General features: G+C 35.5%; 1 protein-coding gene across 1 annotated transcript; it reads right to left on the reverse strand.

Annotated features, from left to right (window-relative positions):
* Window positions 1–28: 28 nt before the first annotated feature.
* On the reverse strand, window positions 29–14,873 carry LOC101260670 (ATP-dependent DNA helicase 2 subunit KU70). Its single transcript, XM_004247949.5, has 19 exons — window positions 14,702–14,873; window positions 14,446–14,523; window positions 13,316–13,432; window positions 12,689–12,803; window positions 11,913–12,018; window positions 11,713–11,830; window positions 11,456–11,539; window positions 11,324–11,382; window positions 9,435–9,568; window positions 9,302–9,345; window positions 5,928–6,004; window positions 4,397–4,544; window positions 3,849–3,910; window positions 3,203–3,263; window positions 2,370–2,462; window positions 2,160–2,277; window positions 954–1,056; window positions 648–819; window positions 29–394 (listed from the first exon to the last, which is right to left on the reverse strand). The coding sequence occupies exons 1-19, from the start codon at window positions 14,771–14,773 to the stop codon at window positions 281–283; spliced, it is 1,875 nt and encodes a 624-aa protein (XP_004247997.1). The 5' UTR covers window positions 14,774–14,873; the 3' UTR covers window positions 29–280.
* Window positions 14,874–15,379: the final 506 nt, after the last annotated feature.

Raw genomic sequence — 15,379 nt, forward strand, 5'->3', positions numbered from 1 at the left:
ATTGTCTCAACAACTAGAAAAGAGGGGGTTTACATTCGTTCACCATTGACTTTCTTTGATCAAGTCACAACAATTTTTTACACATGAAGCAAAAGGATCAAGTTACAACAATGTTTCATCTACATGAAGCAACAGGTAATGAGACCTCTTAATTTCCATAATAATGCCAAGACATAAAGGTTTCAACGAGAAACAAAAACTAACTACTCAACAGGCTGCAGCAAAAAGAACCATTCTGTACAAACTAATGGCAGACCGCCAAAGATCTGAAAGTCACAACTCACTTGCCCATGTGAGTTAAGATCCTACTAATCAAGGCTTCTTTCTTTCCACTGACTGGAAGGTCATGTGCACCTAGATAATACTTCAATTCTACAACTGTCATGTCCTTCAACTGCAAAATCGCAACAAAAAGAAGTGAAATACATATATAGTAAGAAATCAAATGAAATTTTATGAAAGTATTCTTCTTGCCATCTCACTAAAAGCTTCTCATTCACTTGAAGCACTAATTGTTCCAACAAATTTATCTGACCCAAACCACATGACCTCATATATTATAGATTGATTACATTTTGGATCTGTTATAAAGCCCAGAACTGAGGCAAAATATATATAGCATAACATCATAAGCTTGGCAATGTTACCTTCCCATTATCTGCAAGGTCAGCCCACTCATAATTACCATATTCTTTTATAGCATTTGCTTTCCGTTTCCTAGTTGGCTCAGCTTTTCCTTCAATGTTTGAGTCCTCGTCCTTATAGCTCTCTCCATAAACAGAGAGCTTGAATTCCTCCAATGCTTTGACAATACCAGGCCTTGCACCCAAACAAGATACAAGCAAAGGAAATTCAGAATAACAAATTTTCTAAACATAAGAGGCAAGTTGAAGACTAAAAAGGACCAAAACCACAGACTAAAGGGACCTAAGATGGTGGAAATTCATCACTACCTAGCCATTCCTTCTTCATCTGGAAGAGTCTCATCTTTAATTTCAGGCATCTCATCTTCATCAAGTGCAAGAGCTTGTAATACTGCATAATGTCTCTGCAATGCTGCAAGAAACAATCTTGTAAGAATACAAATGGAAAGGGTACTCCACTTCTATATATAAGGGGCATTCCACTTCATACAGTTCTGTAAAAATTATGAGTGCATGTCAATTGGAAGGGTGTCCAATGAAATAACTCTGCAAGTCATTGTTTGAAGCGAAAATTCTTTTCAAGTGCATGACTTCACGTATGAAGCGATGACCCTTTGCTTTGCATCATTTAATTGCTTTAAGATATGAAGCACTGGAACATAATTTAAACACCTTTGCAAGACTTGTGTTTGAAAGTCCCTTTTTGAAGTTAATAAATAGATTCAGCAATTTACATTTTAACTACCTGGAAATATTTAACAAATTACATCAAAAACTTTGCTTCTTTTGGATGTCCACCCTATAATTGAACTTATTACTTTTCATTTGATCAACAAAGAGATGGATCAGTTAGTCCAACCCAACGGTAACATCAAGCTCCAGAAAGGCTTATATCTCACCTCGTAAATTATCAGCCCATTCAACACCTATTCTTTAGTTGCCCAGTAACTGGTAGTATATGGAAAAGGCTATTACAGTGGCAAGGCATCTCAAGATTGAACCAAGGATGGAAGGATGAAGTGCAATGGGCGCAGAGGTATTGCAAAGGGAAAAGCAAAGGTGCAGGTGTTTATAAGATGATGTTAGCTGCTGCAGTGTTCCAAGTGTGGTAGGAAAGGAATTTTAGAATTTTTCAGCAATCTACAAGGCTACAACATGTTATCATTAGGCAGATTGTCCAGGAGGATTTCCATAGAGCTACAATGGTGCCTGAGTTAGTATCTTACATGACTAAACTGGATTGTTACCCGGAGTGATGTTGCTTGTTTGGGGACGAGGTGTTAGGAGGTCTACACGAGCTGCAGGGTGCATCTGGCATGGGATAAATACTAGCCAGTGCAGGCTCTTTGTAGTAGGTTTCTTCTGTTTGTTTTTATCTTCTTGAGATGTAACACTACCACCTTTGGTAAATAATATAATTTGCTTACCAAAAAAAAGCTTCATTTTGGAATCGGAACTGCATATATAGTGGCAGCACAAAACAATGATCTCCTTTCCCAAGCTATGATTACTTACCAGGATTAGCAAATTGCCACACAGAAAAATCTTTGAGGTCAATACGTCTCACTAAAGCGGAGGCCTTCTTTATCTGGTCATCAGTGGCATGAGGCACGGAATTAGGATCAGTATGAAGCTGCAAGTAAAACCACATTCGTTAGATATAGACTTCATGATTTTTCAAAATAGAAAAAGAAATCAATTGTGACTAAGACATAATCTGCCTGCCTCTTCAACATGTCTGATATCATCAGAATATGGAAGATAAATCAGATGCATCCCTGGTGGCTCGACTTGACCACTAGGAGTCATTACTTCATCCTGCATTTATCAAAAACCATGAAAATGGAAGACCAACAGGTAAAAGTTTGTCATTATTCACAACTTCACACAGAAAAGAATACACCAAAAAAGGCTACTCCCTCCACCCAATTTCCACTGAGAAGTTTGAATGCACTTAAAAAGTTATACAAGGTATGCTGGACTTGAAAAAAATTATCAAAAAGAGTGCTGGTGTTACCAACCCCCCCCCCCCCAAAAAAAAAAATGCATGGTTGCAAAAAGTGATCAGGAAAGAGGTGATTGAACTCTGAAACGAAAAAGGGAAAACTTTCACCTCGCATGAGAAGCGAGTAGGCATAAGCTACTTAAGTCCCTATCGAAATCGCAGAGGCTCCAATGCCATTTGAAAAGAGAATTTTGTTAAAAAGGAGAGAAGAAACTCTCATGAAAATTAGTGAAACACACAAAAAAGCAATTGAAGTTTTTTTAATTCTTGGAATCCTGAAATTATGATCGCACAAGGATTAAGAATGTCCGACTTAATACTTCTTAGTAGATCTCTTTTGAACTTCACGAACAAATAAAGTCGTTAAGACTATTCTTAGTGATTGTATCAAATTATATACTTGGATTGTTGTCTCACCATCACACTCAATACATCCTTCAGTGCATGTCAGAGGTGTTGGCAATCACTGACCCCGCAATCACAGGTGCATTAATAGGTAGATTTAGTCTATATATAATCCGAAAGGATTTGGAGAGGAAAAACAATGTCTTACTTGTGCAACAAGAGCAACCAATTGAGGATGACTTAAATTCCCATAGAAAGCAACTGCAAAACTGTGATGATACTTAAAGTCAAACACAAAACAGCAACACACTCAGCAAGCACAGCAACAGAGAGATTATTAACTTATTTCTACAATCGAGCAAAAATAAACATTTGCAAACTAATCTTAATGCGAGAAGGCAAGCAGAAAAATGTCCATAAGTCAGCAACATGTGCCACTTCCGTAATAGTTGAGATCAAAGCTAGCTAGCACTACTGCAGACTGCTTATATACAACTTCAAACAAGATTTAGCACAGTGGGATGCTGATAGAGTAGTTCAAACTACCTAAGATAAGGTGAAATGAGAAGGAGAGAAAGACAACAAAACAGTTGCATGAATTACTTTAGACAAAAGGCTGACTAGAGACACATTTTTCGTATTTAAATAGACAAAACAGTATAAACAGTGACTAAAATGAAAATGAAAACCCAGTTGAATGAAGAACGGATGGACTTTTACCTAAGAAAAAGAGCATCCAGCCACTTCTAAATAGAGATAACAGGTCAAAACATGCAAGACTGAACTTATCACTCCCTACTATTAACTTAACCCTGTTTGCTAATTAAATTAACAAAATTTTCAGGCATACTAACCGCTTAAGCCGCAACATTGATCTTTGGAGAGCAACGAAAAGACAAGTGCTTCCAACCACTTCCTGCAAGTACCAAGGAGAAGCAATAGAATTGATCATCATGGAAATGACATATTATAGGAGATAGTGAAAAGTATTCCCAAATGATGGATCGAAGTGGTAAAGTTGTATGGTAAGAAATCATTGGTACTGCATAGTCCAAGCTGTTAAAGCTGAATTTGATTAACTATGCCATAAGGACATGAAGATAGATATAGAAACGTAGAAATAAAGCACAAATCAAGTTGACTCATCAGACTCATTTCTAGATGTAGTTTTAAAAGGTGAAATGATCCAATCCAATATCCCATCTATCAGCAATATAAATTGACAAAACTAACATATTTTAGAGTGCTTCAAATAAAAAAATCTAACTAGTAGCATTTGGACAATATTAACCAGCTTAGCTTGTCGAGAATGAAGACGCCTGAGGACTGTGAATAACCTTTAACAATGACCATATACTGAACCAAAAGAAGAAAAATGAAGGTGGATTATTGAAAAGAACACCTCATCACTGGGAAAGACAAAAGTTGCTGGCTTCAGGTTATGATAGTCTTTTAAGCAGCTCAAAGGCTTGAAGCCCAACAGACGAAGATGTCCAGTTGAAACTCTTTTGACTTCTGAAAGCTCATCCGCAGAAAAGATGACATTCTCACTGAAACAAAAAGGCACAAGACATCAGTGAACGGTTGAATAAGTCTACCAGAGTTGAGTTGGGCTGGTCATTTGGTAATTCAGTGAAGCAAAATTTAGCAAATCAAGGAAACTCAAATGTGAATTTCTTCTAGGATATCCAAGTTCACTACATAATCTTTTTCAATACATAAATGATGAGGATCTAACACCCTGTTCCATGTTACAATCTATCCATATTCTCTTGAATTAATCAGAAAAAATTGGACAAAATGCAACAAAAGAGCACTGTTAGGAGCTGAATACTAATATAGTCTGTGGAGAGGCTTGGTAATGTTTTGACTTCTCTATGGATAATCTATAAAGAGATTGTTCTTCCTTTGATTTTGTCTTTTTTACTATCTTCTGGTAGTACGAGCTATCGTTAGAGGTTAAATTTTGAAGTGTTTCCAAAGAAACAAATAATAATTCACCTACCCGTTGGAAGTGAAAAAGTTTTACTGAAATTGATTGTTGACAAGATATGGGAACACTCTCTAAATAGGATATAGGAGGTTGAGTAACGTGAAATAGGGAAGGTCTCCTACAAATTTTTTGGGTTCTGAAATATGGCACATTCTATTTATGATGGTGGTATATGGTCAGATTGTGTGCACCTTGACTAATTTCATCTAATATCTACTACATCCTGCCAGTACTCTTATCAGGTATTCCCCCAAGGCTTGGGCAAATGAGGAAATATCACCTTGTGTTTATTTTATCTCTAATGAAACTGAAACCTCATGGTTCTCCCACCACTTCATTAATAACATAATATTCTTCAGTCTTTTATAGGACAAAGCAAAAAAGTCAACAAAACATATGGAGCATTAAGAAAAGAGAAGAGAACTTACACTTCTCAAAGGGTAGTGCAGGATTTTCAAAAATAAAAGGTTTAACTAACATGCATGAATTCAGTACCTGTAACATCACATTGTAGCTAGACTGACTAATTTCAACATTCATAATGACAACTTTAATTAAAGCACTCAAAATGATCATCAGTAAAATATAATTGTAGGCCATAGAATGGTACTCCGATACAAATTGATTTCCAATTCCCAATTTATTAAACACTAGAAAAAGTAATTTGCAGTTTCATATTAAATTGTTAAATATATATAATAAGAAGATAATTTGTCCAAAAATAATATTTTTTAAAATAAATAAATAAATATATATATATATATATATATATATATATATATATATGCACACACACACACACACACATAATAAGAAGATTTGGAAGAAACATGAAAAATGCCGCCACACACATTTATCTAAAATAAGAATAATTGAAGAGAGAAATCTAGATTCAGAGTAGAAGAAGAGGGAGTCATTCTTTTAAGAAACAGATACCGACTTTTTGTAAGACTGAAAGCGTTTTAGAGGCTCCTGAACTATAGCACCAGTATCAGCACATATGAAGGTTCTCTCAGTCTGTAAACAAGGAAGAACATAGAAGAGGTTAAAGACTTGCTTTATACCAAATCCCAACACAAACCAGAACTGACATTTCATCAACTTTTCTACCAACTTCAATGATAAATGACAACTTAGAAATGGCGACTTTCCCTAGTAAGTGGGATTCAGAAACAAGCTGACACAAAATTCCTCAATAACTAACCATATATTAAAATAACATGGCAAAAACTTATTGTCGCTCCATGCATGAAACATGTGTTGAATTTGAGCGTCCAACAAAACAATACAAGGCAATGGAACAGCTCAGACGTTTAGAAATTCCTTATACGAAGTTGAGTCTTCTTTTTGTTGAAAAAAAATATCCTATATGAGACATTATGTAGCTCCACAACCACCTGTAACACCTTCCCAACATACAGCCCACCCCGAAGTTAATCCCATTATGTATAACAGTCTATCCAATTTCAACTATGTTATACATAAATGTTTCCCAGCATACCCTCTCTCACTTACGGCCCCCAACTGTTTTTTATCTTCTACTATGCAAACATTATACAAATTTAAATGCTTAGACTCTACATAAAAACCAAACCAATCAACTCCTCCTCAATCTCAAACTCATTGGGGCCAGCTATAACAATCCTCTATGTCCAACCCGCTCTAGGCTGAAACTATTTCATTCTAAAACCAAGGGCCGGTTTGTCATAATATTTCAATATTTACAAATACGGCACATCAGTATTTGCAAAAACATGTTCGGCCATAAATATATAAGCATTTGAACGCTAGGTGAAAGATTGAGGTATTGGTTTAAAGGTGTATTTCAAGTGAAACACAGGTTTCTAATCTCAAATCTTCAACGACCACAGAATACTTCTCCATTCATTCTCGAACACATCTTTAACTTTCACAAAAAAATTTCAGTTTCAACTATAATACTCTTCTCATTTAGTAAAACTTATGTCCTAGATCTAACAGACCTAGTAGACACAATAACTTCTCCAATGAACTACATCAGCTCTACGAGCTTGTTTGATTACCTGTATAATACATAGTAATTTCAGTGTAGTAATCAATATAAAACAAAACATTTAGATTAGAAAGCTGATTACCCAAAACAAGAGCTTGATGATGAATTGGCTGTGGAAATTTGTCTCACCAGAAGTATCTCTATGGAAGGAAGTAATAATAGAAAAATATGGCATGGAGGAACAAATGGATGACAGATGTGGTGACCAACCCTCATAATTGTAGTGTATGGGAGATCTATCAGGAACCTATGGCAACAAGTCAGGGAGAGAACAAGTTGTAAGGTGGGCAGTGGAGAAAAAGTAGCTTTCTGGAATGACATTTGGTGTGGAAAGGAGACACTCAAACATGCTTTCACTGTGCTACATAGACTGAACCAAGCACAAATAAAAACAATCGCAGAATTATGGACAGGACAAGGGTGGAACCTGTTTCTAAGAAGGAACCTAAATGATTAGGAAATGACAACCATAACAAGAATTTCATCACACAATGCATATGGCTACCAATCTGACAGGAGAGGAACATGGACTATTATGTAAGGGGAGGAGGGGGGGAGAATTCACTGTAAAATCAGCATACAGAGAACTCAGTTCTACTGAGGTGCAGCAAACAGGATGGCCCTGGAGGATGATCTGGAGAACAGAAATTCCCTACAAGGTGAACTACTTCACATGGCTCTTGATAAAGGAGGCAGTCTTGACACATGAGAACTTGAACAAGAGGAATCTAATCTGTGTTCTAGATGCTATCTATGTGAAAAACAGGTGGAGAACCTAAATGATTAGGAAATGACAACCATAACAAGAATTTCATCACACAATGCATATGGCTACCAATCTGACAGGAGAGGAACATGGACTATTATGTAAGGGGAGGAGGGGGGGAGAATTCACTGTAAAATCAGCATACAGAGAACTCAGTTCTACTGAGGTGCAGCAAACAGGATGGCCCTGGAGGATGATCTGGAGAACAGAAATTCCCTACAAGGTGAACTACTTCACATGGCTCTTGATAAAGGAGGCAGTCTTGACACATGAGAACTTGAACAAGAGGAATCTAATCTGTGTTCTAGATGCTATCTATGTGAAAAACAGGTGGAGACAGTCAAACTTCTCTTTCTACACTGCAAATGGACAGATCAATCGTGGCAGATGTTCATCCGCAAGAGGAAGATCAAGTGGACAAAGCCAGGGAGAATTATAGAAGTCCTACAATGCTGGAACATGAATGAAAATGCAGGAGAAAAAAAAGAGAAGAGATGGAGGATTTCCCCGCTTGCATTTGGTGGAAATTTGGAGGGAAAGGAATCAAAGATGTTTTTTAGGAATTCAGAACAATATTCAGAAGATAAAGACGAACTGCCTAGAACTATACTATTTTAGTGCAAGCAGTAGTGATAGGAGTTATTGAAGATGTGTTATTGATTGGCTGTAACTAAAAGATCCTAGGAATGATGTAAGTAGAACTTTTTGGAGGGGGACTACACTTTAATGTAGTATACCTGTAGATATATAGAAGTAAACGTCACCTTTCTTTAAAAAAAACCACTATTTAGTTTGTGGTATAAAACTTTGCATTACTATAAATGCATTACAATGGTAACACTGTTTAATTCCCCTATAATCACATAAGTCGCATAAATAACATATAACGGGATTCTATATTATTTTTTCAAGATAGAATGTGAACTAAGAAAACTTATAGTATTAGAAATACGAGCGCCTAAAATGCTATAGAAGGATTTGTTTGGTAAATAACAACATTTTTGATAAATATCCTGACAATTTTCTTACAAGGTTCCCTGTTTGTTTAACTACGGATTCATTGGCTCCTTAGGATATTCATTAACCTAAGAGTGTCTTCACATGACTGGTCGGCAAGGAAAACCAAAAAAATTGTTGTATAATTGGGATGTACAGAGAAGTGAAATGAAAAACTTATACTGGCTCTTTCACAAAAATGTATAGCTACAAAGGCTGACAAATATATTGAAAGATAGATGGTCAAATGAGATTTTTCTTTGGACGAAATGACCGTAAGAAAGAAAACAACAATGAACCCTCAACGAATAAACAAAAGATTGCTCCAAATCCATTACAATCAGAACTAATAAAAATCAAAACCCCAAGAAGTGCAAAGGTTAGTTATGAACAATAATTCTCTTAATCCCCCTCCCACTAAACAAGAGACATACATAAACACAACAAAATTGATAAGGAACTTCCAAAGAACAGAAGAAACAAGGTTAAAACAAAGCATGACGACGAAGCTAAAAAGTACCTTCAAAGGAAGATTAGTCATCGAATCAAGCCAAGTAATTGTCCCTACAGAAAAATAATAAGGGCATAGCGTTTACTTATAGTCGCCTCACGTTAATCATTACCTAATAAAAGATGGGACAAAAAAGGCAGACCTGGATTAGTTGGACGGATCAAAGCATAGGTGTTAAGTTCGATAGATAATCCATTAAAAATTACAAGTCGAAGTCTTCGAACTCTGCGCTTCTTAAACATGCGTTTCCTAAGCTGGTCGTTCAGATCTTCAAACCTGATATAGCAAACATACGAAAGGAACACATGAAAAGAGGGACCAATACAATTTCAGTAAATTTAGGCTCTAAAAGAATATCAAATCTAACAGGCTCAAAGTGTATTCAACACCTTAACACCTTGCAAACTGACATCTATTATCTAGCCATCTTAATCATAAAGAATAAAACCACAAATTTTGGAAATGCAGGAAGTTATAAAAATGCATAATTTACATGGGCACAAAACACACACCAATCAGATTCCTACATGAACAAAGGACATGTACAAGCTTGAGCTGTTTAACAGCGCACAAAACACATGCACCAGATCTTGAATGCCTGCACAAATTGCATTCAACCCAATTACCAGATCTGGTCATCTCACCTTCATGTTATTTGGTTTTCTACATTCGAGTATTCATTTCATCAATCGAGAATAAATAAATAAATCTAACAAGTAAATTTGTGAACATTCATATCACCCTTTTGGACCCTCATTTCTCTCTGAATGCACAAAATAGATCATCTTCCTTCAGTCTTCATCCACTTAAAAAAAGCCTCCTTGTTTAAGACTATAATTCATATAACTGAGTAAGTTTTCCAGTAAGCAACACCTATTGAAGAAATGGAATCTTTCCTTCAGTGAAGCCTGAAATGGGAAGGTAAAGGAGCTTTGCTGATAGTCTGGAGATTCTATATTCTCTCTTTGGTATTATGCTACCTTTTTTTAAAAAAAAAAATGTATTACGCTTTTCTAATTGTGTAATACACAAATTGATGTTATTTTATGTCCTTTTGCATGTTCAGGCCCTCTAATGTCGAAGTTCTATTTCTTTTTCACTGTATTCATGTCTGTTCAATGCTACTCCAACGGAAAAACCACATGGTATTGGAAAATATATTTTCCTATTTTCATTTACCAGACTTATAATGTCTGTACCTAATTATATTGGACAATTATCTTGTCTGTCTTGTATACCTTTGCCAGTCCCTCAGCAATCTGTCTGTATAGCAATTATTTTAGAAACTTCAATAGTATTATAACTACGTTGTGTTACTTACCCAAAAAAATCATGCATACTCCCAGACATTGTATAAATGCCTAGACATAAGGACAAATTCATCTTAAGAAACAGATAGAGAACTCTGAGTATTAACATACAAGAATCTGAATTTCAATCAGTACTTCACTCCATGATCTTTCAAGAAATGGAGACCATAGGTGCAACCATTCATGCTTCCAGCATGAAACTTCCTAACACTACTATAATAAGCTGTAGGAAAGAAAACTTAGGTGCTTTGGTTCTTCTTGAACATTAGATCAACAACTACACATTAGATAGACAACAACTAAATCGTAGTCCCAAGCAAGTTGCCTTCGACTATATGAATAGCCACTTCTTTATTTAAGCTCATTTCATATTGCCATCATACTAAATCTTCATGAACATTAGATCACTTAGAAAAATATCTACACAACAAATGACTAAATCATCTCGATCACTGAAAGAAAGCATGACTAAATGTAACAAGTTATTATTTGGACTCGTTTAATGAATATATGTAACAAATTCTTAAGCACACTACAGTAAATTGTGTCAACAAGTATCAAGTCTTTCAGAAAGTAGTTAACTTTTTAGATGGAGATTCGTCAACTGACTAGTGCAATCATATGAGACAGCCATACATATACTGAGCATACTAATAAACTTGAATAGCTCACAACTATCCAAGGGGAATCCTCAACAGTTGGAATCTTTTGTAAAGTATACCTTTCTCCTATCAGAGCTTTGAACTGAGCAAGGTCATCACCCTCCAGACCAAGTAAATCCTGAAGCCAAAGATCTAGAATTAGATAACAACAACATGCAACAAAGGATCTCAAAAATAAATAATGGTCATACAGCATAAAAAAGGGAAACGTTGAACTCATCATCTGGCCGGCTTAGTGGAAGAAGCTCAATTGTAATACCAAGATCTTGAGCATCCTGCAACCATTAGCGCTATGAGTAGAATAATTGTGTAATAATCGTTCAAGAAGTCACAAAACAATCACAGTCACTCAGAGTTATTTATCTTCACATAAATTTACTTTTTCTTTTGGGACTTGTTTTCAACTGACTATAATATTAATATATAAATATGTGGCAAGATACTATACTTTGGCACGCTGCATCGTTGTCCTCATCATATCCACTTTTATGACACCTTTGAGATTACCAAAAGGATCATCTTCATTTGTAAGCAAGAGAATACGTTTATCAGCAGTTTTTGCAGATCTGGAAATGGTTTGAACACCAGTAAATGAAGAGGGTGCACATCATTTCAGGGGAAAACAAAAAGGAAATGAGCAAATTTTACCCTTTACGGAGAAGGGCTTGTGCAACCCAAAGAGCATTGTAAAGAGAATTGTCACGAGAGCCAGGCACAATGCCGTACTTACTTCCTATTTCTTTTTCAAATCTTTCTGCAAACAAATTAAACAGGTAATTGCAGTACAAGTCTAAAAACCAAAAAAGTTCACACTGTTTTTCCTTGAGTTTATTCATTGATGAGGCAAGACATTTAACTGATTGTATAGAGGATGAATTCTTAGTCCATTTTGACATAGCAGAAAATTCTACACATAATTATTAATTAAGTATGAAATAACATCATTTTAGGGTTTTCCAGTTTGCTGGTCAAACAAGGACTAATAAAGTACTCCATAAGACGATTGTGAAGAGTCAGTAAAAATGACTGCTTCTACATATATTCAAGAGCCTATGTTCCTTTAGGAAGATTGACAACAAGCCAGAGTCCTCAGAGTGCAAAGTATAGGAAGCACTAAGGTTTAACTGCAAAAACTGAAATTTAAGTGTGGAGTTAAAGTTGCTAATGAAGAAAAATTAAGAGTACCTTCATGGATGAGTTTTCCTCTTAAGTCTGAGAAACAGCTCATATTTACAAGGGAAAAAAAGACGAAATGATGATACAACAACTTGGCACGAGTCACTTTGCTTATGCGCATCTTGACTGTAATGATGTGACTATGATGAAGCAAATTGAGGACCAATGTTGAATCTAGTCAAAACAGAGAAAGGTGCAATACTACACGCCCACCAAAAATTAAATTAGAGACCAATATGATGATTTACCTTCTATTTGATCAAATTCTTTAATTAGCCTAGCTGTTGGTCTGTCCAGATCCTCTCTTTCTCGGACATTAAATACATAAACGCCACTTAGGTCCTGCAAGTTCTTTTTTCCCCGCTGAAATCACACAAAAAGAACATAAGAAAAAATTATCACCTAAAAACAAATTCTTTAATTTGGTTTTTCCTTATCAAAATTTGGAAATACTAATAATAGCAAACAAAAACTTGAAACAGGTGTTAATTAGGGGGGAAATAGCAAAAACAAATTTGCCTTGATAGAAGTAGATTTTAACCCACCTAGTCTGCTGCATAACAAGAGCACATACATCTGGCCCACCTAAATAGTATTTGATAAAACTTATATAGTACAAGGAAGACTTCGATCCCACAAGTAAAGAAAAATACAAATCCACACAGAATTCTCAAGTTACAACCAAGGTGGAAAAGAAGGTCCAGCAAAGCTTAATTCATTAGGATTTAATTTTTTTGTTTTCTTCCTCTTTTTTTGGGGGGTGGGGGGGGGGTGTATAACTCTGAAATAATTTTGTAGATAGAGAAAAGCAGAGATTAAGGATATTATCATAAAAGGGTTGTCAAAGTCACAGCTTTTAGAGAACAAGGGCTTACAGTGTTAAAGAAGCATATAGAAACTTCATCATAAGACCTATTAATAATCTGAGTTCTGAGAGATTGTGCAATTGAGCTGACGGCAACTTGAAAATGAGTTGCAATCTTTTCATCATCCTGCAAAAATGAAGAAAGAGTGGGATTCCACATTTACAATCAAAAGGTGAAAATGCTAAAGGAAATTGAGAAGATGCTTTTAAGAAAAATAGGCCTCCTAGGATCCCTTAGAATATTTTAATGAAAGTAACACAAACAAGGTGCCAAATATTGATTCGGAACCTGCTGTTAGCCCAATTAAGCCTTTCGTTCCTCCAAGCTCCAGCTAGCAAGTTCAAATTACACCAACAAGACACCAGGAATATCGCATGAACCATTTTAACAATTGTGCTTTGAAAGATATGCTAAGAAGGTTAATCACTAGTTGATTATTAATATGATAGGATCCTCGTGAAGCAGTAGCTTAAGCTTGGTTGGGATTTTGTAAAGTCCTTTTGCCCTGTTATGGTGCAACTGTAATATATATATTCATTACAAGTTTCAAAAAAAAATGTGCTTTGCAAGAAATGCCTTTCTATATGATAATAAATTAGACTTCTAATATAAGTTCCATCTTTATTAGCTTAATAACTTATCACCAAGTCTCTCTATTCATCTCTACCAAATGAACAGTTTGTTAACCATACAGCTTAAAATGCACATTACCATTTAACAAAAAGCAATAGAAATCCAACATCAAGGAGATGTCCCTTTCCAGAAAAAACAACTCCTAATTGTGGTGCTTTGCAACGCCAAAAGTTAGTTCAAGAGGGAGTGATTGATCAAGTCTATATAAGCAGACCGCTGGTCCATTCCCCAATAAATGTGAAAATCAAGCCAACTCTAACCAACCAACCCCTTTACGCCCAGGTCCTACTGGAGCATGGACCAAGAGGTCAAAACATGAATGGACCTGACTTTACTACTATGTAATGATAAGGCACCTTGAACTCTACTCGATCAGATTATAAATTAATGTCTAACAGAAATTAACAGTGAAATAAGTCAACTTCATCAGTTTGAAGTGAAGTGAAGTAACGGGAAATGACCAAAATCAATCAAAATGACAAAAACAGCTGGTAAAAAGGACTAACCGTTGGGCAAGTAGAGGAAAACATTTTAGGAGAAGCATCCACAAGATATACCAAGAACTCCTTAGTATTATCTCTTTCCTGAATGTTTAGTTTTGATAAATAAAAAATATCAAAGAGCTTAATAATCAATCTTAGCCCAAACAAGAAAGTGAAAAATCATAATAATTCCTTATAGGAATCTCTTTCCTGCATGTCTATTTTACCCATTTCCCCTAATTTTTTAAAAAAACAAACAAAAAAGGTTAAGGGGGCTTACCTTGAAGAATTCATTTTCAGGGTCATCTTCATCATCACGGAAGACTTCATCTGGGTCGAGGTCCATTGACATATCGAAGATTTTATTGAACAATAAAGTGAACAAGGTTTAGGTTTTAAAATGTGACTTGTTCTGAATATAAGCTTGTTGGAGAAGGAGACGCCCTCCCGCCTTATTCTAAATAGGGTATTTTCGTAATTCTATTGCCCAAGACATTTTCATTTTGCCAGGTGGCTATTGCAATTTTTTAATGTGGTACTATGTGCTTGCATTTTTGTACTTTTAAGAATTACGATTGTGGAATTTACAAAGTTTTTAAATGGAGTCCACTTTAATTAAATGACCATGAATCCTCATATTATTAGCTTTTCATTGTCTGATTAATCGACTCAATACATATTACCTTTGTATAGATTACATCGGATCCTTATAGTAAGCTAGATCAAGATCGAATCGAAAGAAAAAAATAAAACCCTTTATGCTATAGGTAACATAAAGGGCATGGCATATCCAAATTTGTTCAGCTACATCTTCAGTATGATTTCACAAGTACATTCAAAGAAACATGAAGACAAACGAACAAAAAGAGATGTGATCAAAGAAACATGAAGACAAACGAACAAAAAGAGATGTGATCAAAGAAACATGAAGACAAACGAACAAAAAGAGTTGTGATAA

The sequence above is a fragment of the Solanum lycopersicum genome, chromosome 9, assembly GCF_036512215.1.
Source record: "Solanum lycopersicum chromosome 9, SLM_r2.1".
Lineage (NCBI taxonomy): Eukaryota > Viridiplantae > Streptophyta > Magnoliopsida > Solanales > Solanaceae > Solanum > Solanum lycopersicum.

What these genes read in the sequence shown, in the direction of transcription:
- LOC101260670 (XM_004247949.5), bottom strand. Translation starts at nt 14,773, where the DNA reads ATGTCAATGGACCTCGACCCAGATGAAGTCTTCCGTGATGATGAAGAT. An exon ending in CTATATGCTTCTTTAACACT is followed by an intron (nt 12,804 to 13,315) that starts GTAAGCCCTTGT and finishes GTGTGATTTCAG; the next exon opens with CGGGGAAAAAAGAACTTGCA. An exon ending in CGCTTTCAGTCTTACAAAAA is followed by an intron (nt 4,545 to 5,927) that starts GTCGGTATCTGT and finishes TTTTTGTTTCAG; the next exon opens with TGAGAATGTCATCTTTTCTG.